This window comes from Schistocerca americana, chromosome 4 (assembly GCF_021461395.2).
Source record: "Schistocerca americana isolate TAMUIC-IGC-003095 chromosome 4, iqSchAmer2.1, whole genome shotgun sequence".
Classification (NCBI taxonomy): domain Eukaryota; kingdom Metazoa; phylum Arthropoda; class Insecta; order Orthoptera; family Acrididae; genus Schistocerca; species Schistocerca americana.
Window position 1 is genome coordinate 529,528,009 of NC_060122.1, and position 22,985 is coordinate 529,550,993.

The following is a 22,985-nucleotide window of genomic DNA, read 5'->3' on the forward strand; positions in this document are numbered from 1 at the left end:
GTACCAGCTTGGGTGTCAGCTACTTCCCTCTACCAGTATCCAGGATATCAAGGATCATTTATAACAGTTGTGGGCCAGGTCACCTCAGGAGAGGATACAACGGCTTTGACACTCTTTGTAATCGAATCAGTGTGTGCATCCAGGCCAAATAGAGATAATGCTGATAAGTCAGCTCCTACTGCCAAGTCTTTATAAATTTGACTTGATTATTTAATAACTCAAATAAAATCACATACCTGCTCAATCCATGAAGTTTGATTTTGTTTCCTCCTCCTCTTGTGGGTGCTTCACTTTTATTGTCAGGCAGTGTATAAGATAATTTTACCTTCGGTTCCCTACAAAATAACTATTTCTGTAAATGAATTAACCATCCAGCAATATCTGGTACTAATCGTGGATGTCCTGGACAGTTTACTGTTTCAAATTTAAAAAACAAAAGCATTCAAAAACTAATTTTCAAACTCTGTTGTATGAAATACAATATAAGCACAAGTATACATACGCTATCTTTGAATGTGTGTGAAATGGGTAAACGTTCAGTCATTTTCCCAGATTGCACCTTTAGGATACATTTTAGAAATGAATTACTGGTATTCAGAGCTAAATTATATTTTATATGAGAGTAATGGAGATGTTGGGACATAATGGTATGCACCAATTACCTGAGAACCTTTGAAGCAATTTAATGTATGAGTATGTGTCTACCAAAGAAAATGTTCCATGTGATACAGGTCATATTAGAAACTGTATGTTGGCTTGGCTGCAAGAAAGGTGTAACACATTATGATATGACGACTTGTGTTCTATATTAAATGATGATACTGCCTGTCTCCACTACAAGGAGCTTTTTAGGAGGCAGACAATGACGGGTTCAAGTGAATATTGTTTTTAGAAAATCACATTCTACGTTTTAAGAAATCATTACTCATACCAAACGTTTTTAAATACCCTCAGCTTTAGTAATGTCCTGCATACCACGATACAACATTAACTGTTTTGCACCAAAGCTGTATGACTCCCAGAGTGTGGCAGGAATAATTATCCTGAAAACCTACTAGTCAGTGTGACCATCCAAAATCCGTGTTCATGCAAAGCAAGATTTTAAATTCCCTTGCACTGTGCTCGGGCTGCATTCCCGTAAGTTACTCGAGATTGTATACACCAGGAGAAGCTCAGGTCTCAAATCAACGTATTACATAGTCACATAACAACAATAATTATTTCATGATTCTTCAGCTTTTCTCGGCAAACTTCATTGAAATATCAATGGTCATTGGTGTCAATTTTGACAGTAACTACATCATTAATAAAGTTTATACATAACATGTATAACATTTACAAGTTAAATACACAATATGTGAAAGACAAAGGAAAGACAGACGTTGATGTGAGTGGGCATTGATCAAAATCAATGGTGAAGGTTGAAAAATTTGTTCTGGACGGGGATTCAAACCTGGATTTCTTGCTTACTAGGCACGTGCTCTGACCACTAAGCCATCTGGATACAGTGGTCATTGCAACTATGCGGACTACCCTAGCACACCTCCCATCAGACCTAAATTCTAAGCATATCCACACCCTGCCAATGTAGTGCCTCTTATCCATTATCCTCATTACTCATTGCATTTCACCAATTTCCATTAGAGCTCAAGCCGTATGCACTGTAAATGCATTATGAATAGGGACAGGAAAATTTTACAAAAATGATAGCATGAGAAATAATGTGAAATTATCAGTTTTTAGCAAAATTGTAGGAAATTGACGAGTTTTAAGAGTTTTCACAAAAAAAGTTTAATTTTGCGCTTTAAAAACATTATAATTCTGAGGATGGCAATTTACTAATAATGATAACTGATGATTATTGAATGCTAATATGGCATTTTGTCATCTACACTCTGTAAGGGTGTTGTTTTAAAATAATGGTTTATTTCCTGAGTAACAAACTTGATGTGGCCACAAAAATAGCACCAAATGAAACCAAAAGTGACAAAAATTTGGCAAAAAAACCTTCACTAATTTTAGAAAAATAACATCAGACTTGACCACAAAAAAAAAAAAAAAAATTGAATTTGATATCAAATGATGACAAAATTGGCAAAAATGACCACATTTGTCAAAAAAAAAAAAAAAAAACACCACTACATTTGGCAAGAAAACCACCAAATATGACAAAAATTAATAACACCAAAGTTGACAAAAAAAGCACAAAATTTACCAAAAAACACATCAAATTTAGAAAAAAAGATATAAAATCTGCACAAAATAGCACTGAATTTGACAGAAGTACATAGGCAGAAAAAAAATCCAATCACAAAAAAGTCAATGTAAAGTAATGAAATTTTGGGAATTCATTTGTCTTGGTAACATGTGTAAGTGATTAACATCGCAAGATCACAGGTTAATGCGAGATAAGCCATTGCAAATATAAAATGCTGGTACATTGATAATCAATGTAACAACTATAATGTATAATGCTAGCATGCTAATGTGCATGCATTGTGTTGTACAGGTGCTGGACGTCAGTTTGTGGGTTGGAGTTCCAATCCTGTTTCACATGGTCACTCATTAAAGGGATAGTTAATGCTGTTTGTTGATGATGTTGGTGTTGTCAACTGATGATGTGCCATGTGTGCTCAATTGGAGACAGGTCTGGTGATCGAGCAAGCCAAGACATCATTCATCACTATGTAGAGCAAGTTAGATTACAACAGGTGTATGTGGGTGAACATTATCCTGTTGGGAACACCCCCCTGAAATGCAATTCGTGAATGGCAACATCATAGATCGAATCACCAGATTCATATAAAAATTTACAGTCAGGGTGAGTGGGATAACCATGAGAATGCTCCTGCTGTCATACAAAATTGCACTTCAGATCACAACTCCAGGTGCAGGTCCAGTGTGTGTAGCATGCGAGCAGGTTGGTTGCAGGACCTCAACTGGCCTTCTCTTTACCAACACACAGCCATCACTAGCACTGAGGCAGAATCAGCTATCATCAGAAAACACAACAGGTCCCCATCTTGCCCTCCAATGAGCTCTTGCTTAAAACCACTGAAATTGCAAATGGCTGTGGATTGAGGTCAGTGGAATTCACGTACAGGGTGTGTTACATGGAGCAGTCCCTGAATACAGATTTGTAACAGTTTGTGGTGTCACTGTGGTGCCACCTATTTCTCAAATTGCTGCTGCAGGTGCTGTATGATGTGACAGAGCCATACGCTGAATATGACGGTATGGTAAGGAGACAAATCTTGTTGCAACCGTACATTCCTGTGACCACCACTGCCAGCAGTCATGTACAGTGGTTACATTCCTGCCAAGTCTTTCTGCAGTATCATAGAAGGAACATCCAGCTTCTCATAGCCCTATTACATGACCTTATACAAACTCCCAAGAAAATTTCTCTGTACACAAAAATGTATATACACTAGTTCATTGGATTTCAAACTATGCTGTGAACGGTGAGTGAAGACGCAGGAAATTGGAAATTTGTGGTAAGTTACTATGGGACCATACTGCTGATGTCATCCGTCCCTAGGTGTATGAACTACGTAATCTAACTTAAAACTAACTTACGCTAAGGACAACACACATACCCATGGCGAGGGAGGACTCAAACCTCTGATGGGGAGAGCCACATGAACCATGGCAAGGTGCCTCAGACGGCATGGCTACCCCCCATGGCAGAAGATGCAGCAAGTGCGAGTCCGGCACAGTGCAAGACGGATCTGTCATGCCGGGATGATATACGAGGTGCATTCAAGTTCTAAGGCCTCCGATTTTTTTTCTCCGGACTGGAAAGAGATGGAAACATGCGCATTGTTTTAAAATGAGGCCATGTTCATTGTCAATATGTCCCAGAGATGGCAGCACCATACGGCAGATGGAATTTTACTGCCAGCGGCGAGAATGAGAACTGTTTTAAATACTTAAAATGGTGACGTTTTCCTTACTTGAACAGCATGCAATCATTCGTTTTCTGAATTTGCGTGGTGTGAAACCAATTGAAATTCTCGACAGTTGAAGGAGATGTGGTGATGGAGTTACGGATGTGTCGAAAGTGCGTTCGTGGGTGCGACAGTTTAATGAAGGCAGAACATCGTGTGACAACAAACCGAAACAACCTTGGGCTCGCACAAGCCGGTCTGACAACATGATCGAGAAAGTGGAGAGAATTGTTTTCGGGGATCGCCGAATGACTGTTGAACAGATCGCCTCCAGAGTTGGCATTTCTGTGGGTTCTGTGCACACAATCCTGCATGACGACCTGAAAATGTGAAAAGTGTCATCCAGGTGGGTGCCACGAATGCTGACGGACGACCACAGGGCTGCCCGTGTGGCATGTTGCCAAGCAATGTTGATGCGCAACGACAGCATGAATGGGACTTTCTTTTCGTTGGTTGTGACAATGGATGAGATGTGGATGCCATTTTTCAATCCAGAAACAAAGTGCCAGTCAGCTCAATGGAAGCACACAGATTCACCGCCACCAAAAAATTTCGGGTAACCGCCAGTGCTGAAAAAATGACGGTGTCCATGTTCTGGGACAGCGAGGGCGTAATCCTTACCCATTGCGTTCCAAAGGGCACTACGGTAACAGGTGCATCCTACGAAAATGTTTTGAAGAACAAAATCCTTCCTGCACTGCAACAAAAATGTCCGGGAAGGGCTGCGCGTGTGCTGTTTCACCAAGACAACGCACCCGCACATCGAGCTAGCGTTACGCAACAGTTTCTTCGTGATAACAACTTTGAAGTGATTCCTCATGCTCCCTACTCACCTGACCTGGCTCCTAGTGACTTTTGGCTTTTTCCAACAATGAAAGACACTCTCCGTGGCCGCACATTCACCAGCCGTGCTGCTATTGCCTCAGCGATTTTCCAGTGGTCAAAACAGACTCCTAAAGAAGCCTTCGCCGCTGCCATGGAATCATGGCATCAGCGTTGTGAAAAATGTGTACGTCTGCAGGGCGATTACGTCGAGAAGTAACGCCAGTTTCATCGATTTCGGGTGAGTAGTTAATTATAAAAAAAAATCGGAGGCCTTAGAACTTGAATGCACCTCATATGATGACTACAAAAAGAAGCGAAAGAATGGCACCCCTCTTTGGTATCTGTTTTTGGCGAGTCTGCCCTTTATAGTCCCCACTAAAAATTGTTTTCATGAACTTTCAAAGAGGGGGAAGTCATCTGAAGGTGAATTTTCTCACACTCGCTCAGCAATGGCAGTGAGCCAAGGAAACATTAATACTCTGAGAAAAAATCATCAAACATGATCCGTGTTTCACATTATGTGACACTGAAGGGACCCTAAAATTTGGATCGACAGCACCACAGACCATCTTTCACGATTGTTTAGGTGTAACCAAGAGAAATACTCAGTGGGTACCAGATACCCTGACAGAAGCTCAAAACACACACTAATGGACTGATGCCATTTTACACTTGAGAAATATGAGAAAGTATGCTACAACAACATTTACAGTATCATCACAAGTGATGAAACACGGGTGTACCATTATGATCTGAAACAAAGTGGCAGTCTTCAGTATAGAGCTTTCCAACTGAGGACCTGCCCATCAAAGTTCAGAAAAATGAGAGATCTGGAATTTGAATGCACTATCTTTCACATTCTAAATGTTCCCAAGCAATATTGGAGAAATGTCTCGATTTCATCCTTTGCTTTTGAAGACTGGAAATGTCGTAGCATCGGCACATAATCTCCAACCTCATATGTGATGGGTTTCACTAAGCCGTTGTGTTTAATTTCCTAACCAGTGCTATCTTCTCTATTTTCTGTAATGCCATTTGTTGTCTTGCTCCACCAACAATTGAGTTCACGACAGAGAAATAGTAATTTCATGAAAAACATTGTCTGGTTTCTTGCCAGTAAAACTGTACAACAACCTACACTAAGATTTTCTTGCTTTAGCATTATCTATTTCTTGTTGGATTATTTTTGTGTCAGCTGGGGTGTTGCAAACTTTTACATTCTTCATTGTTTGTTCCAGTTCCTGTACCTTTGATACTAAATTGGAGTATTGTTGTTGCCCACCCACACTTCTTTAATGAACGTTTTTGTTTTTGTTTTTAATAATGTGTCTTTAGTGTGAATGACCTTGTTATTCGTTACTGCACTATCTAATAGAGTTTGTTTCACAGTTTCGTGTTTTTGGTTTACGTTGGCCAGTATGTGACTTACATTTGCTTCTATCTGGTGACAGTAGCTTAACCTCATGCATTAATTCAGCTTGTTTTACATCAAGCGATTCTGTAGATTCCTTCACACATTTATTAAACTGATCCTGCATCTCATTACGAATGTCAGCTGCCTTTTTAACCAATGTTTTATTTAAATCTGCACTAAACTTTTGATTATTATCATCTAGTTTCTTGTTCAGTTTTTGATTCTTATCATGAATTTTTTTGTTCAAATCCGTGTTCATTTTTGAAAAAACTGTGTTAATAGATCCTCCCATCCTACCTTATTAACACAGTTATCACTAACTTGTGTGATTCAATGTTTATATTAAAATTTGAATTTTAATTCTCAGTTGATTCTGTAATTTGAACTCTGTTAATTAGTCTTCATTCAAAATACCATCCATGCCAACACTGTCCTCCTCATTAATTATGTCATAATACTCATTTTGACTAGCCATTGTTATTTAAATATGTACTTTGCACATGCAGTTTCTAATAAAAAAAAAATAGGTCACTGCCCATAACTTTTTTCCTGTCCAGTGTTGCTCAAAAAATAGGCGCCACTGAAAATTCAAAATTCACTCACCATTCTTCACTGCTGGCAGTCGGGCTCTGGATCCAGAGATTGTTGCAGGACACAATGTTCTTATTGTCACCAGTCTCCATATGTAACATGACCAACTGGTGTGTTATATATAATAATGATACTGCTTCTCTCCAATCCAAGGAACTAACAATATATTTTCTTTTACTGGTACTTTTTAGGAAGTGGACAATGACAAGTTTGATTGAGAACAGTTATTAGCGGACCACAAGCTGTTTACAGTGTATTAACAGAAATCAGATGTTTTAAAATATACTCAGCTTTAGTAATGTCCCAGTTGCTGCAATATGACATTAACTGTTTCACATTGAAACTTCATTGCTATCAGAAAGTGGCATAAATAATTATCCAGAAAACATGCTAGTGAGCACATTTGATGCGTGTGCACCAACACACACACACACACACACACACACACACACACACACACAAATGCACACAATTGGGTGAAATTTTCAAACTTGATCTACGTTCTGATGAGGATGTTATTATAACACATTAGAAATGGCAGATGTACAGCTTATTTCACTATCATTATTTATCCAGAAAGAAAACTTGTGCAGCCCATACTGCATATAATTTTCTTTGTTGTGTTATGTTTTGAAACACCAGGCATACAAATTGCACTTCACAGGTAAGATGATTTTTTTTTTTTTTTTTTTTTTTTTCCTGGCTCTGGTATACATTGACATACACTTTGCAATTTCTTGTTGGATATAATTTTTTGTTGCTAGGCAGTGTGCTTCCAGCAGAGTGCCTACCACATAGTCTACTAAAGCCAAGTCCTGGACAACAAACAGTTTCTTTATGTTGTACGCTGTGCCACAAAAGAATACCTTAACTCTACAAGAATCTTGCAGAGGGCACAGTTTTTCCTTTCATGGATATATGCACTCTCCTTATAAGGCTTGAATGCTTTTGTGAAACCTGTCACAAACAAATGAAAGAATAATTTCTCCCACTATATGAACTGTTTTTTCTTGAAACGACGGTATTCAGTTATTAGGTCTGGTTTATCCACTCCTACCTTGTAACAGTGTACCCCAAACTACGTTTAGTTTTATTTTAATTAGTGGCTCATACCCCCCCCCCCCCCTCTTTCTGCCCTCCCCCTCTCATACCCCCCCCCCCCCCCCCCCACACACACACACACACACATACACATATATACAGTTACCTCTGCTGTTAACATGAGAACTTTTTTTAGTTTTTCAGTTTCACAACTGTAAATTGCAAACATCTTATCAGTTCACCACATAACTGCTTGATGCCTTTTTCTTGCATTCTGATAAATAATTAAACGCAGCAGATAATCTGTAATAATGATCCACGCTTATGGTATAACCTGTGTGAAAATAATTTTTTAGAAGTCTGTGCGTAAGTGCCATAATATTTGGCTCTTGTGACCCTTTCTCTGCTGATACCTCTGTCCTAGTACATGAAGCATGAGAAACGACAAACAATTTTATTCCATACTTACCTGGATTCTCTTTCGCATACACACAAAATTAAATTCTTCCAAGAAAACTGTGCATAACTTCATTAACTGTGAAATATACATAGGGATCAAATGGAGACTTCAAATGCTCAAAAAAGTGATAAATTTTGAAAAGAGGGTCATGGTTATGTTGGGTATGAGAAGTGTATTATTCATTATCATAGAGTTGAACTGTTTTGAACCTATCAAAACCGGAAAGGTATTATTAAAATTGATACTTTTGACCAATACTCACAGATTTTTATTTATTTATTTTCTTCTGTCTGAATGTATAGTATGTGTCCTTTTGGATGCGTGAAGTCCGCACATGTGTGATATATATCACGTAAATTGAAAGTGAGTGGGGCAGAAGAAGAGGAAAGGGAAGGAACTAATGATATCAACTGTATCTCAGCTTTATGCAGAATCATATGTGATGAGTGAAAATTTGTGCCAAACTGGACTTGAACCCAGGATTTCGTGCTTACTAGGCAGTTGCATTAACCACTGTGCCACATGGACGTAGTGTTTGTCACAGATGCACAGAGTATCTCAGCATACTCCCCTGCAGACCAGCATTCCCATCCCATCTCATCCCATCCCATCCCCAGTCCTGGCCCATATCCTCCAGGCTTGCTTATTTCAGATTACCACTGACACTGTAAATTACTACTGTGAAAAATGAGTACACATCCTCTATTTTCGTCATAGCCCACTTTTCTCTAACATTCTTTGCTTTGTTCTTTGTTTATTTGTGGCATAAAATAATTATTAGCCTCAGTTTTTATTATTCTGACTTGCAAGAATTATTGAGAACTAACAGTTGATGTTAGAGAGCTGGCTTCCCCTTTATAATTTCTTGATAAAAGATACAGTGGTAAAACATTATAAGCTGGACGGCATTAAAGTCTTTTATCTGCTGCCTACATTTGATAATAGTAGTTAAGTTGACTTGTCGATAAGAACTTGCCTTCTAATTTTTCTAGTGTAAAATCAAGTTTTAGTATATATTATTGCTACAATTTGTTTCACAAATTACCATCAGAATTTGCCATATCAAAGATGTGGCAGTGCACGAACAGTGGACTATCAAATATACAAGTAGTTGTTAAAAACCAGCTTATGAGATAATACAGGTAATCAAACTGCTGTTGACAACTACAGATAGTTCATATTCCCATATCAAAGTAGTTGCCCAACGTATGTCTGCATTTAAGATAGTTCGTAACAGAGTGAATAAGTAGTGTTGACTATGAATTTTTACACACAGCATGAACCGGTGTCGAGCACTATCCTCTTGACTAACTGTTGTCACCCCTGTCCTGCACAAGCGCCATTCATTTTGTGTTGATGTCTCACTGACTTTTTGCAGTCATTTCGTTATTCAGTCCATCAGCCCTGTGCTAGTGGTAGACCTATGCTAGTAGTAGAAAAAAACAGCTGAAATTGGAGGAAAATTATCTATTATTGGAGAAACAAACATTCAGCATTGTTGTATTGGCTAGACACTTCAGAAGGACACAGTCATCTTCATACAGTGGCAGAACATTCCATCCTTATTTGATGCTTTCATTACACTGCATTGTATTATAACATGTTTCACTTTCTGATGAAATAGCAAACTGAAACACAAAATCTGAACCCCCTGTGGGTCCGGGGGTTAGAATAGGCACGAGGTATTCCTGCCTATTGTCAGAAGTGACTAAAAGGAGTCTCTCACTTCTCAGGCTTATGAGTTCATGTCCCATTCTATGGTTTGACCTGCCACTTTCAAAATTCTACAGAAGTGCGGGCCATGTGGGGAAGGATGCCTTACGTGGTGCACACGTTATCCATAGTGCCCTTACATTCGATCTCTTGAATCTCTTGCCATGGCTTTGCATCTCCACCTGCAATTCAACTATATGGGCGAGGACACTTTCCGGGGTATGTCATCTTCTTCCTTTGTCTCCTGTCCTCTTTCACCCCCATAACAATATTGGATTTCTCTGCGCCCAATATCCAACATGGTAGCCAGTCTGTTGTGGTGGGGCCATTGTGTACCCATTTGGTGGTAGCCCCATGACAACACAGGAATCGCACTGCTGATGCCTGAGCTGCAAACTCCACAAGTATGCTAAGGGGTAGATGCCTGTCTTCCTGGGCATAAAGACTCCCAGCAACAGCCATCGTGCCAGGTGGCCTTTGCTGTGGCTGGGTGGCGCCTGATCAGAGTGGGTGGCATCAAGGTGGATGACCCACAATGAATCAGACTAAGTCATCTCTTGCTTGTGACTGTACGGCGCCAGCAGTCTCTAAGAAGGACAAAATCAAATACAGTGCTGACAGGTATGACCCTAAATAGTTTCCCTCCCTCGCTTCACCATGGGAGGAACGTAGGGCTACAGAACAGAGAGAGCTATATTGGCCTCAGTTTTTAGTCTGTAGCAGAACTGATGGGGACTCCTTTCTACCTATGAAGCCTCAGTTTTTTGTTGAACACCTTGAGGATAAGTTTGAGAAGTGACAGCGCTGTCCAAGATGCAGAATGGTGCAGTCTTGATTCAGACAGCATCGCCAGCCCAAACCCAAGCATTACTCGCCTGTGACAAGCTGGGTGATATTCCTGTTTGTCACTCCCCTTAAAAGCCTCAACATGGTCCAGGGGATCATTTTCCATCACGATCTCCTCCAGCAGTCTGACAACGAGCTCCACGCCAGTTTAGAATGGTGAGGTGTTCATTTCATCCAGAGCATTTACAGGGGACCCAAAGACAACAGGGTTGCTACCGGTGCCTTCATCTTGGCCTTTGAGGGTGAGTCATTGCCTGAAAAGGTCAAGGTGATGGTTAACCGCTGTGACGTTAAACCATATGTCCCTCCCCCTATGCAGTGCTTCAAGTGCTGGAAGTCTTCCAGCTGCACTTCCAGTGCCACATGTCGAGACTGTGGACATCCACTGCACCCAGATTCTCCATGTGTGCCTCCTCCCATTTGCATAAACTTTGGAGAGCACCACTCCCCTTGCTCACCAGACTGCCCAGTACTCCAAAAGGAGCTGAAAATCATGGATTACAAGATCCTGGACCAGTTGACCTACACAGAGGCTAAATGTAAATTTGAAAGATTACACCCCATTCAGTTGACGTTGTCATATGCAGCTATATCACCATTGCTGTCCCAAGTGCCAGTGGTTCCTCACACTGTGCCACGAACAGTGTGCCCTCCAGGCCACCAGAATACATCCGCCCCCTTGGTGGTACTGGGCAAATCTTCCTTTATTGGTCCCAAAGCACCTCTGCGTTGGAGAATTAGCCCCAAGCCTTTCACACTCTCAAATGGCGGATGGAAGGGAAATCCTCTCGTTCACTACACACCACAGTGAACTCTGTAACAACCCATTTACAGAGTGGCAATTCCTCAGTGCCCTTGCACATTGCCCAGACACAGCTCCTGGGCCAGATTGGATCCACAGCCAGATGATTAAACATCTCTCGTCTAACTACAAGTGACATCTCCTTGTTATCTTCAACCTGATGTGGTACGATGGCATCTTTCCATCGCACTAGCGAGAGAGCACCATCATACCAGTGCTCAAACCCATCAAAAACCCGCTTGATGTGGATAGGTATCGGCCTATCAGTCTCACCAATGTTCTTTGTAAGCTGCTGGAACGAATGGTGTGTCAGCAGTTGGGTTGGGTCCTGGAGTGACATGGCCTACTGGCTCTGTGCCAGGGCAGTTTCCGCCCTGAGTCGCTATACTACTGATAATCTTGTGTCTCTCAAGTCTGCCATCCAAAAGCCTTTTCCAGACGCCAACACCTTGTTGCTGTCTTCTTTGATTTACGAAAAGCATATGACATGACCTGGCAACATGATATCCTTGCCACATTATAAGAGTGGTATCTCCAAGGTCCACTCCAGATTTTTATCCAGAATTTCCTTTCACTTCATACTTTCCATGTCCAGGTAAGTGCCTCCCATAGGTCCCCCTTATGTCCAGGAGTATGGGGTCCCACAGGGCTCTGTATTGAGTGTATCTCTATTTTTAGTGGTCATTAATGGTCTAGCAGCTGCTGTAGGGCTACCCGTCTCACTCTCTCTATATGCAGACAACTTCTGCATTTCGTACTGCTCCACCAGTACTGGTGTTGCTGAGCCATGCCTACGGGAAGCCATCCACAAGGCGAAGTAATGGGCTCTAGCCCACGGCTTCCAGTTTTCAGCCACAAATTCGTATTCATTCATTCATTCATTCACTTGATATCTTCACCTTTGTCAGCTTAAGAAGAAGTGCTGGCAGCACCTCAATGCCCTCCGCTGCCTGAGCAACACCAACTGGGGTGCAGATTGCTCTACGCTGCTGCAGCTCTACAGAGCCCTTGTTCAATCCTGCCTTGACTATTGTTAAGGGTTTGGCGGTGCCCTCAGCATTGCGTTTACTCGACCCAGTGCACCACTGTGGTGTTTGACTAACGATGGGGGCTTTTAGGACGAGTTCGGTGACCAACGTCCTGGCGGAGGCTGGAGTTCCTCCATTGCAGGTCAGGCGTGTGCAACTGCTCGCCAGTTACATTGCACATGTTCATAGTTCTCCTGTGCATCCGAATTACTGTTTCCTTTTCCCACCCATGGCAGTTCATCTCCCGCATCGGCGGCCCAGATCAGGGCTTACAATTGCAGTTCGCATCTGATCCTTTCTATCTGAACTGGAGTCCTTGCCTTTACCACTTATACTAGAGGTCAATTCACATACACCTCCATGGTGTACACCTAGGCCACGGTTTTCCTGAAACTTTCACATGTCCAAAGGACTCGGTTCACCCCGTGGCTCTCTGCTGTCACTTCCTCTCAATTCTTTACATGTACCGAGGTCTTGAAAAGTGGTTTACACCAATGGCTCGTGGCTCATTGTTACGTTGGCTTCGCGTATGTCCATGGAGGACATATTGAACACATTACTTGCTCGATGGCTGCAGTGTTTTCACTGCAGAGCTGGTGGCTATATCTTGTGTTCTTGAGCACATCAGTTCATGTCCTGGGGAGTCATTTCTTCTGTGTACTGACTCCTTGAGCAGCCTACAAGCTATTGACCTGTGTTACCCTCATCATCCTTTGGTAGCAACCATTGAGTCCATCTGTGCCCTGGAACAGTTCAGTCGTTTTGTGTATACCCCAGGACACGTCAGAATCCCAGGCAACAAACTTGCTGACCAAACAGGCGACACAGAAACCGCTTATGTAGATCGACATTCTAATAACTGAACTCCATTTGTTTTTATGCTGCCAGGTTTTTCGGCTTAGGGAAACGATATGGCATAGCCTCATTATGCACAACACACTGCATGTCATTAAGGAGACTACTCCATGTGGACCTCTCACAGATACTCTGTGGTTCTCCACATTGGCCGCACCTGGGTGACCCACTGCTACCTCCTGCGCCATGAAGACCCGGCTCAGTGTCAATGCGGCGCACGGTTGACAGTGGCCCATATTCTGGTGCACTGTCCCCCCTTGATTGCCCTGCGACGAAATCTTTGGTTACTGGACTCGTTGCTACTAATTTTATCTGACAATGCGTCATCGGCTGATTTAGTTTTACATTTTATTCATGAGGATAGGTTTTATCATTTGATCTACATTTAATTGCATGTCCTTTGTCCCTCTGTGTCCTCCACCCTAGTGCTTTTAGGGTGGAGGTTTTAATGTGTTGCAGAGTGGCTGGCTTCTCCTTTTTATTCTCATGGTCAGCCAGCCATGGTAATCTGCCTTGTCATTTTAATCTCTTTTACCTGTTTCTTGCACATCTGTGGTTTTCTTGTCCCCTTTTGTCCATTTAAGTGTTTGTTGCCGTTCTGTTGTTCTTGTGGTTTTTCCATTTGCTCCATTTTGTGTTGTCAGTCTCATTTGTTTTATTCGGAACAAGGGACCGATGACCAAGTAGTTTGGTCCCTTCCCTCCTCTTTTAAGCCAACCAACAAAATCTGAACCTCCATCTATTCTAATGATGGGAACAAGTTTGGCACACATTGAATTTTGCGAGATCTGTTCCCTAGCTTTTATAGTGGTGGCTTTAGTATGTTTCCGAGCAGCTGGCAAAAATGTTTCTTGATTAATTATGACCATGCCAACTGTTGCTGTCAAAAAATTTTACTTGGCCTGTGAGTGGAGGATGGCGGGAGTGGAAGCTTGCAACTGACTCATTGCACATTGGCTCCTGAGACGATCCCCACCACCTCCTCCTCCCAGAGTAGCTAGCCTGTAGCTTATAAAAGGAATGATCATGTAATGGATTAATGTATCATGGAAGTGTCAAGAAAGTTGATGGTGAGTTGCCAGAAGTATCAGGTAAGAAATAGTTTTTGTATGAAATAGTAACAATAATTATGCACAGCATCACACACAGATTAACACTGATTCAGAACGGTTACTTGCTGCTAAGGCACCCAACACTCTTCGTTTGCTCAGTTGGGCATTAATATTCCAGTGTGACACGAAGTCAGTTGACTTCCTTCAATTACAACGGGGCCAAGATAAAGTATGCGACCAATATTGTCAGGTTATTTTGTAAGAATCTTGTTTTCCTTTCCTTTTATTGTGATTTAGATACAGAATCATATATGATTGTCATACTTTTCTCCACTCTCCCTCCCTCCCTCCCCTCTCCTTTGCACCCTTCCCCTCCCTCCCTCCCCTATCCTTTGCACCCTTTTCCTCCCTCCCTCCCCTCTCCTTTGCACCCTTCTCCTCCCCTCTGCACCATCCCCTCCCCTCCCCTCTGCACCATCCACTCCCCTCCCCTCTGCACCATCCACTCCCCTCCCCTCTGCATCATCCACTCCCCTCCCCTCTGCACCATCCACTCCCCTCCCCTCTGCACCATCCCCTCCCCTCCCCTCTGCTCCCTCCCCTCCCCTCTAATCCCGCCCCTCCCCTCTACACCCGCCTCTGCACCCGCCCCTCCCCTCTACACCTGCCCCTCCCCTCCACACCCGCCTCTGCACCCGTCCCTCCCCCTCTGCACCCGTCCCTCCCCCTCTGCACCCGTCCCTCCCCCTCTGCACCCGTCCCTCCCCCTCTGCACCCGTCCCTCCCCCTCTGCACCCGTCCCTCCCCCTCTGCACCCGTCCCTCCCCCTCTGCACCCGTCTCTCCCCCTCTGCACCCGTCCCTCCCCCTCTGCACCCGTCCCTCCCCCTCTGCACCCGTCCCTCCCCCTCTGCACCCGTCCCTCCCCCTCTGCACCCGTCCCTCCCCCTCTGCACCCGTCCCTCCCCCTCTGCACCCGTCCCTCCCCCTCTGCACCCGTCCCTCCCCCTCTGCACCCGTCCCTCCCCCTCTGCACCCGTCCCTCCCCCTCTGCACCCGTCCCTCCCCCTCTGCACCCGTCCCTCCCCCTCTGCACCCGTCCCTCCCCCTCTGCACCCGTCCCTCCCCCTCTGCACCCGTCCCTCCCCCTCTGCACCCGTCCCTCCCCCTCTGCACCCGTCCCTCCCCCTCTGCACCCGTCCCTCCCCCTCTGCACCCGTCCCTCCCCCTCTGCACCCGTCCCTCCCCCTCTGCACCCGTCCCTCCCCCTCTGCACCCGTCCCTCCCCCTCTGCACCCGTCCCTCCCCCTCTGCACCCGTCCCTCCCCCTCTGCACCCGTCCCTCCCCCTCTGCACCCGTCCCTCCCCCTCTGCACCCGTCCCTCCCCCTCTGCACCCGTCCCTCCCCCTCTGCACCCGTCCCTCCCCCTCTGCACCCGTCCCTCCCCCTCTGCACCCTCCCCTCCGCTCTGCACCCACCCCTCCGCTCTGCACCCACCCCTCCCCTCCCCTCTGCACCCGCCCCTCAGAGAACATTCCTTTTTCATCTCCTACTGGGAGATGAAAAAGCTTGCACAGGATAGAGTAGCATGGAGAGCTGCATCAAACCAGTCTCAGGACTGAAGACCACAACAACAAACAACAAGTTTGTTCTTGTTATTATCTGCTTATCCATTTTCTTTTTCTCTTACAGATAAATTTGCGTTATGGAATGAAAAGCCCAAAATTAGAATCATCAAGAGAAACATGTACGGCGTGTGCAGGAACAATGATATTAGAAATGGCAGCATTATCAAGACTTACAGGGGAATCAATATTTGAGGTACGTTGAACAGTGTGCTCTTGTTTTGTTTATTGTGTGTTGACTTGTATTTTTCTTGGAAATTTGTGATTTTTTTTTCCCGTTCAGTACATCTACATGACTACTCTGCAATTCACATTTAAGTGCTTGGCAGAGGGTTCGTCGAACCACAATCATACTATCTCTCTACCATTCCACTCCCGAACAGCACGCGGGAAAAACGAACACCTAAACCTTTCTGTTCGAGCTCTGATTTCTCTTATTTTATTTTGATGATCATTCCTATCTATGTAGGTTGGGCTCAACAAAATATTTTCGCATTCGGAAGAGGAAGTTAGTGACTGAAATTTTGTAAGTAGATCTCGCCGCAACGGAAAAGTCTTTGCTTTAATGACTTCCATTCCAATTTGCGTATCATATCTGCCACACTCTCTCCCCTACTACGTGATAATACAAAACGAGCTGCCCTTTTTTGCACCCTTTCGATGTCCTCCGTCAATCCCACCTGGTAAGGATCCCACACCGCGCAGCAATATTCTAACAGAGGACGAACGAGTGTAGTGTAAGCTCTCTCTTTAGTGGACTTGTTGCATCTTCTAAGTGTTTAGAATTTAGTTGGTTGGATGGGGGTTGCAAAAGCCTACTCAGTATTCATCATTTAGCTTATTTTATGTATTGCATATGCATTTCATTTCTTGCAGAAGATAAGAATAGCAAGTTTGTCCTATGAGATTAGAAGCATAATTCCATACTACTGAAACAAAGGATATGTTGCAACATATCTGTTGCTCCTGTAACCCCATAGTCTTTACACTTAGGAGCCCAAGAAAGCAGTGTCAGTTGGATGCTGTTACACTGTATTTAGGACCTGTCTATCCGAGACAGTGACAGTTAACTCTGTTTCATTCACGCGGTCTCTAGTGAACTTCACATGGATGAGACAACTTTCGTTACTGCCCAGCATAACCGAGCCCCACTAAGCACTTTCTTCAAATATCATCAGCATACAAATAGGTCCAGAACAGCCACAAGAATCAGTAATCCTGATATTTCATATATACATTCTAATTGTTTTTATTTAATGGTTGATGTGTTACACTTGTCACCTTTTCTGGGAAGTTATTAGCTGCAGCACTATTACATGTATTTCTCTGAACTTACTTGTATTTAGTGACAAGTCTAACATAGAATATTAAAATCAACACTGTGGCAGATTTTATGTGAAGAAAGTGAGAGCTGATTGCAGTCTGTCATCAGGCCTATTTCCTGACATACCTGCTGAAGAAGCAGGAAAGGGATACAGACAAAAGAATATATATCAAAAGTTGGAAGAGTGAAATATTGTTGTTGACTTATGTGTTGTTGTTGAATGCATGGCAGAACCAAGGGAAATAGTGAATGTAATAAACATGGTGCTTAATAAAAGCATTCACCTGAGTGATTGTTAAAGGAAAAACATCCTCTTACATTTTTTAATAAAGAAAGACACAATATAAGTCTGCAGGTTAAAGTTCATAGCATTTCAAAATTAATTTAGTATGAAATATGAGACAAATTAGCAAAACAAAAAAAGTTAATGTTTTGGTGGTGATGGTCATTAGTAGTAATAGCAGCAGCAGTGATTTATTCATCAAAGGATCAGTTAACAATGATGCATCTGTCAGCTTGATACAGGGAAAATTGCAAGTCATATGGGTACACAAACGTGCATAATGAGGATAGTTTTTCAGTGAGAACATTTTTTGTGTGGCCATAAATTATGCAATTGGTACACAATTACACGATGAAGTGAAATATAAACAGAAGTGTTCACTATGTTGTTCATAATAGCTTACCTGCATTCCTGTTTTCTTATTCATTGTTAAATTTTCTCCTGCATTGCCTCTATTTGATTTTGTATTTATAACCCTGTATTCACCTGAACAGAAGTCCTGTTCCTCCTTCCACTGAACTTCACTAATTCCCATTATGTCTAACTTCAACCTGTTAATTTCCTTTTCTAAATTTTCTAACATTCTGGTCCAATTAAAGGGTCCAACATTCCACACTTCAATCCATAAAGTATCAGTTTTGACAAATGCAGCAGGTGAAAGGAGATACAAATGTGTAAAAAATGATCTTGACAGAAAAGTGCAAAATGGCTAAGCAGGAATGAATGGAGGACAAATGTAAGGATTTAGAAGCATATATCATGAGGGGAAAGATAGGTACAGCCTAAGGGAAAACGGAAGAGTGAAAAGAGAAGCAGATGTATGAATATCAAGAGCTCAGATATAAAACCAGTCCTAAGCAAAGAATAGAAAGCTGAAAGGTGGAAGGAGTACATATAGCATCTACACAAGGGAGATGGACTTGACGGTAGTATTCTCAAAATGGAAGAGAACATAGAAGAAGATGAGATGGGAGGTAGGATACTCTGAGAAGAATTTGACAGAACACTAAAAGACCTAAGTCAGAGTAAGGCCCTGGGAATAGACAGCATTCAGTCACAGCTATTGATAGCCTTGGGACAGCCAGCCATGACAAAACTGTTCCATATGTTGTTCAAGATATATGAGACAAGCAAAATAATCTCAGACTTTAATAAGAAGAATATGATAATCTCAGTGTTAAAAAAAGCGGGTGCTGACAGGTGTGAATATTACTGAACTATCAGGTTATACATCTTGGTTGCAAAATACTAACACGAATTCTTTACAGAAAAATGGAGAAACTGGTAGATGCCAACCTCAGGGAAGATCAATTTGGATTCTGGAGAAATGGAGAAATATGTGAGGCAATACTGACCCTACGACTTCTCTTAAAAGATAGGTTAAGGAAAGGCAAACCTACATTTATAGAATTTGTAGAGTTAGAAAAATCTTTTGAAGTGTTGACTAGAATACTGTGTTTGAAATTCTGAAGGTATCAGGGGTAAAATAGAGGGAGTGAAAGGCTATTTACAAACAGAAACCAGGCAGCAATTATAAAGAGTTGAGGAGCATGAAAAGGAAGCAGTGGTTGAGAAGGGAGTGAGACAGGGATAATGGAATGTAGTCAGGCTAAATCAATTGATGCTGCCACTTAAAGTGGTAGATAGATGCATTTTGCTATTTGGACAATAAAATAACTGATGATGATCGAAGTAGAGTGGATATAAAATTTAGCCTGGCAATGCCAAGAAAAGTGTTTCTGAAGAAGAGAAATTTATTTACATCAAATATAGATTTAAGTATTAGGAAATCTTTTCTGAAAGTATTTGTATGGAGTGCAGCCATGTACGGAAGTGAAACATGGACGATAAACAGTGTAGACAAGAAGAGAATAGAAACTTTCAAAATGTGGTGCTACAGAAGGATACTGAAGATTAGATGGGTAGATCACATAACTAATGATGTGGTACTGAACAAAACTGGAGAAGCAAGACTTGACTAAAATAAGGGATCCGTCGATAGGACAGATTCTGAGACATCAGGGGACCACCAATTTAGTTTTGGAGGGAAGTGTGGGATGTACAAATTGTAAAGTTAGCGTGAATTGCATGTGCAATTCATGCCTTAAATTATGAATGGATTATGCACCCTCAAGCAGGGCAGAGAATAATGCAACATGAAACAAATACAAGAACTTGCATACATTTAGTATGTGAATGACAATACAATATGAATGTGTATTGCTATATACTGTACTTCAGCATGTAATATCATTAGGTACTGGAATAGTGTATGCGAGGCCTCTTTGAACCATTAGATGAATCTTGAAACATTTTGAATGGCTGTTAATGGACTGAGAGTCCACTGTTTTCATCCCACACTCACGCATAGAATACTGTCAGTGATTCCTCGATTGTATAGCAGGCACTTTATTCTTACACGATACGTGATATTTTGGTATGGTTGATTTCTCCATGAGGAGGGCGGTGAGATGCTCAGCTACGGATTACAAGTGGCAATAAGAGCAGTTCCAGTTGTAAAATGTATTTATCTGGAGAACTTGGCTATTTTCAACTTCATGCAAGACAATTTCCATATGTCAATCAGTATATATTCAATTAAATTGCTCATATTTTGTGAAATAAATTTAAAAAATCTTACAACAGGAGATGCTGCTGTTACCTCCAACTTAGCTTACTCCATTGCTCTACTAACAGTTCTTTGCCTAAAGTGAACACAACTGATTAACTTCTGCTGATCATTGAGATTCTTCGAAAGTCTAGTAGTTTTTCCACTCTTCTGCCAAGTAGCCAAAGAAATTTCTTAAATTCTGCCTGTCATTTAAACATACATTAGAAAAAAGAGGTGAAACGTTTTCTAGTCATTGTATGATTGTGTTTCTTCTTATCATATCAGTTCTGCTATATGGGATATGATAATACAATTTTCACAATGGTATGTACATGAAGTAAAAGGTACTTGTATGTTATCAGAATAAAACAGAAGACTTTCCAGTGATATAAAGTATAATAACTGTTTGCATGCTTAATAGTGCTAGTTCATCTAATAATGGCCAGTGTAGTGGATGTGATGTGACAAGCTATAAGACCCAGCAATAGCAGTGGCTATAGGGACAATGTTTTCGAGAATTACGAAGGTCATTCCAGCAGCACAGAGCAGCCAGCAAAGCAAAAGATGAGTACCAATTGTTGCTGTGAAGGATTAAGGCAGTCACCCTGAGGTGATGCTTCAATATTCCTCTGAGATGTCCATCTATGTGTAGGAGAGACATTCTGCAGCTGTGCCTCTGAAACCATTTGAATCCATCTGCACTGGAGAACTGAGAAGCTGGAACAAAGTTGGTGTTATAACTTAGGATTGTCTCAGTGAAAACGGATGTTTCTTGAAGTTCACTGAGCAGATTGAATATCCCATCATTTTTTTGGGTGCATCCAGGATATTAACTCTAGTACTGATATTTTATCTGACAACCTCCCAGCTGTTCTCAAGGTGAGTCTCTTGCCAAAGTTTTAAGGAACTTTACAGTGTGGAGTAGACGCACATGTGTTACTAGAGAATATCAGTTGGGGGAGAGAAGTGATAAAGGCAAGAGATCTGCCAAAGATTTGGACTTGTTGTAGTGAATACCCTCTTCCAGTACCACAAGAGAAGGAGATATACTAGAAAAAGACCAGAAGTAACTGGAAGATATCAGGTGAAATATATCGTGATTGGACAATGATTTTGAAATCAAATTATGGACTGCAAAGCGCACCTAGGTATGAAAACAGACTTGTGAGGGAATGGTCCAATAAGACGTGTCAAAATCTACCCTGAATTTTTTTTACACAGGAAGAAGACACTGAAAGAAATTCACTGTCAAGATCTTAGCTGCTAAGAGGCATTGCAAGTATTTTTTTAAAAAAAAAAGCTGAAAATTGCCAAATTCTTAGCATGCCAGGTGGTGGTAGAAACGTACGTCCCTACTGGCACTGTAGTAACTGTGCATCTGTAACTAGGCACTCACACAGCCGAGGCTAGCAGTACATTTGAAACAGGAAACACAACACAACCCGATTGTAATTTGTAAAGAACGTTTCAGGTTACCTTTCATTGATAATTTCTCTGACACCACAGTGCACAGTCAGTATTCTCTCGAATTAGCCACTCAAGTAACATCTATCACAAATTATCAGTCACTTTTTATAGTATTGGTAAGTATTGACAATACAGATAAAGCTGAATTAATATTTATTGTGCTTTCATAAGGCATACCTGCTAATAGTACCTTTTTTTCCCTTCCAGTTTCACAGTAATGTGGAATTCAGTTAACGTTCTCAGTTTAGCAGTGATGAAATATGAACAATGTAGTTTCCAAGGAAATAGCCTACTTCTGCTGAGGATGTACATATGAGTCATTTCTTAGCTGATTTCCTTGACATTCATTCAAATGATATCGACATTTTGTTTGAATTTGTGGATACCTTAGAAGTAATAGGAAATAACTATATGATTCCATGAATAGTGGTTCAGATGACTGTAGTTGTGGCAGTATCAATCCTGAAGGAGAATACCTTCCAAGCCTTAAAAAAAAAAACCTCGCATTGCAACAGCTTTCAGCGACAAAGAATAGGCAGTGAAATATTGGTTAAACACAGGAGGGGAAAAATGCTTGAAGTTATGCGGTGTGCAAAGGTGTTTTCATTTCGTGAAATCAGAGTGTGAACTGTACGAATGAAAGAATGAGTTACATAAAGTAAGAAACATGCACCAAATGGAAACCCGAAAGCATCTGAATGAAAAACTATTAGAAAGATTTAAAACTGCTCGTGAGAGGCTATGCACTATTATCGATGAGGATCTTCTCAGACTGGGCCCTCCGAATTGCATCTGACATGAACATTGCTAATTTCCAGGCTTTATCGCCTGACTATGCAGGTTCAAGAAATTGTACAGAATAGGGAGTTGCAAAATTACCAATTTCATGTCACTTAAACATGTAAAGCAGCTGCCAGTGATAGACAATGCTATAGAGAAATTCATAGCTGACATAAAGACGAAACGTGCTGTTATCCCCGCAACTGCTGTTTATAATGCTGATCCGTCAGGTTTTGTGAAAGAACTGCATGCACACAGCACTTTATTGTTTCGGGGTGAAGAAAAGTTTGAATCGGTTGCCCAGTCAATGAATGCAAT

The 22,985-nt window shown here is 41.9% G+C and overlaps 1 protein-coding gene across 1 annotated transcript in view; it reads left to right on the top strand.

The window, feature by feature from the left end:
* LOC124614063 (ER degradation-enhancing alpha-mannosidase-like protein 3) overlaps positions 1–22,985 on the top strand; it is a 190,410-nt gene that overhangs the window by 54,851 nt on the left and 112,574 nt on the right. The window contains exon 7 of the mRNA XM_047142897.1: positions 16,270–16,398. Within this exon, the coding sequence (XP_046998853.1) occupies positions 16,270–16,398 (129 nt within the window). The remainder of the gene's footprint in view (positions 1–16,269; positions 16,399–22,985) is intronic.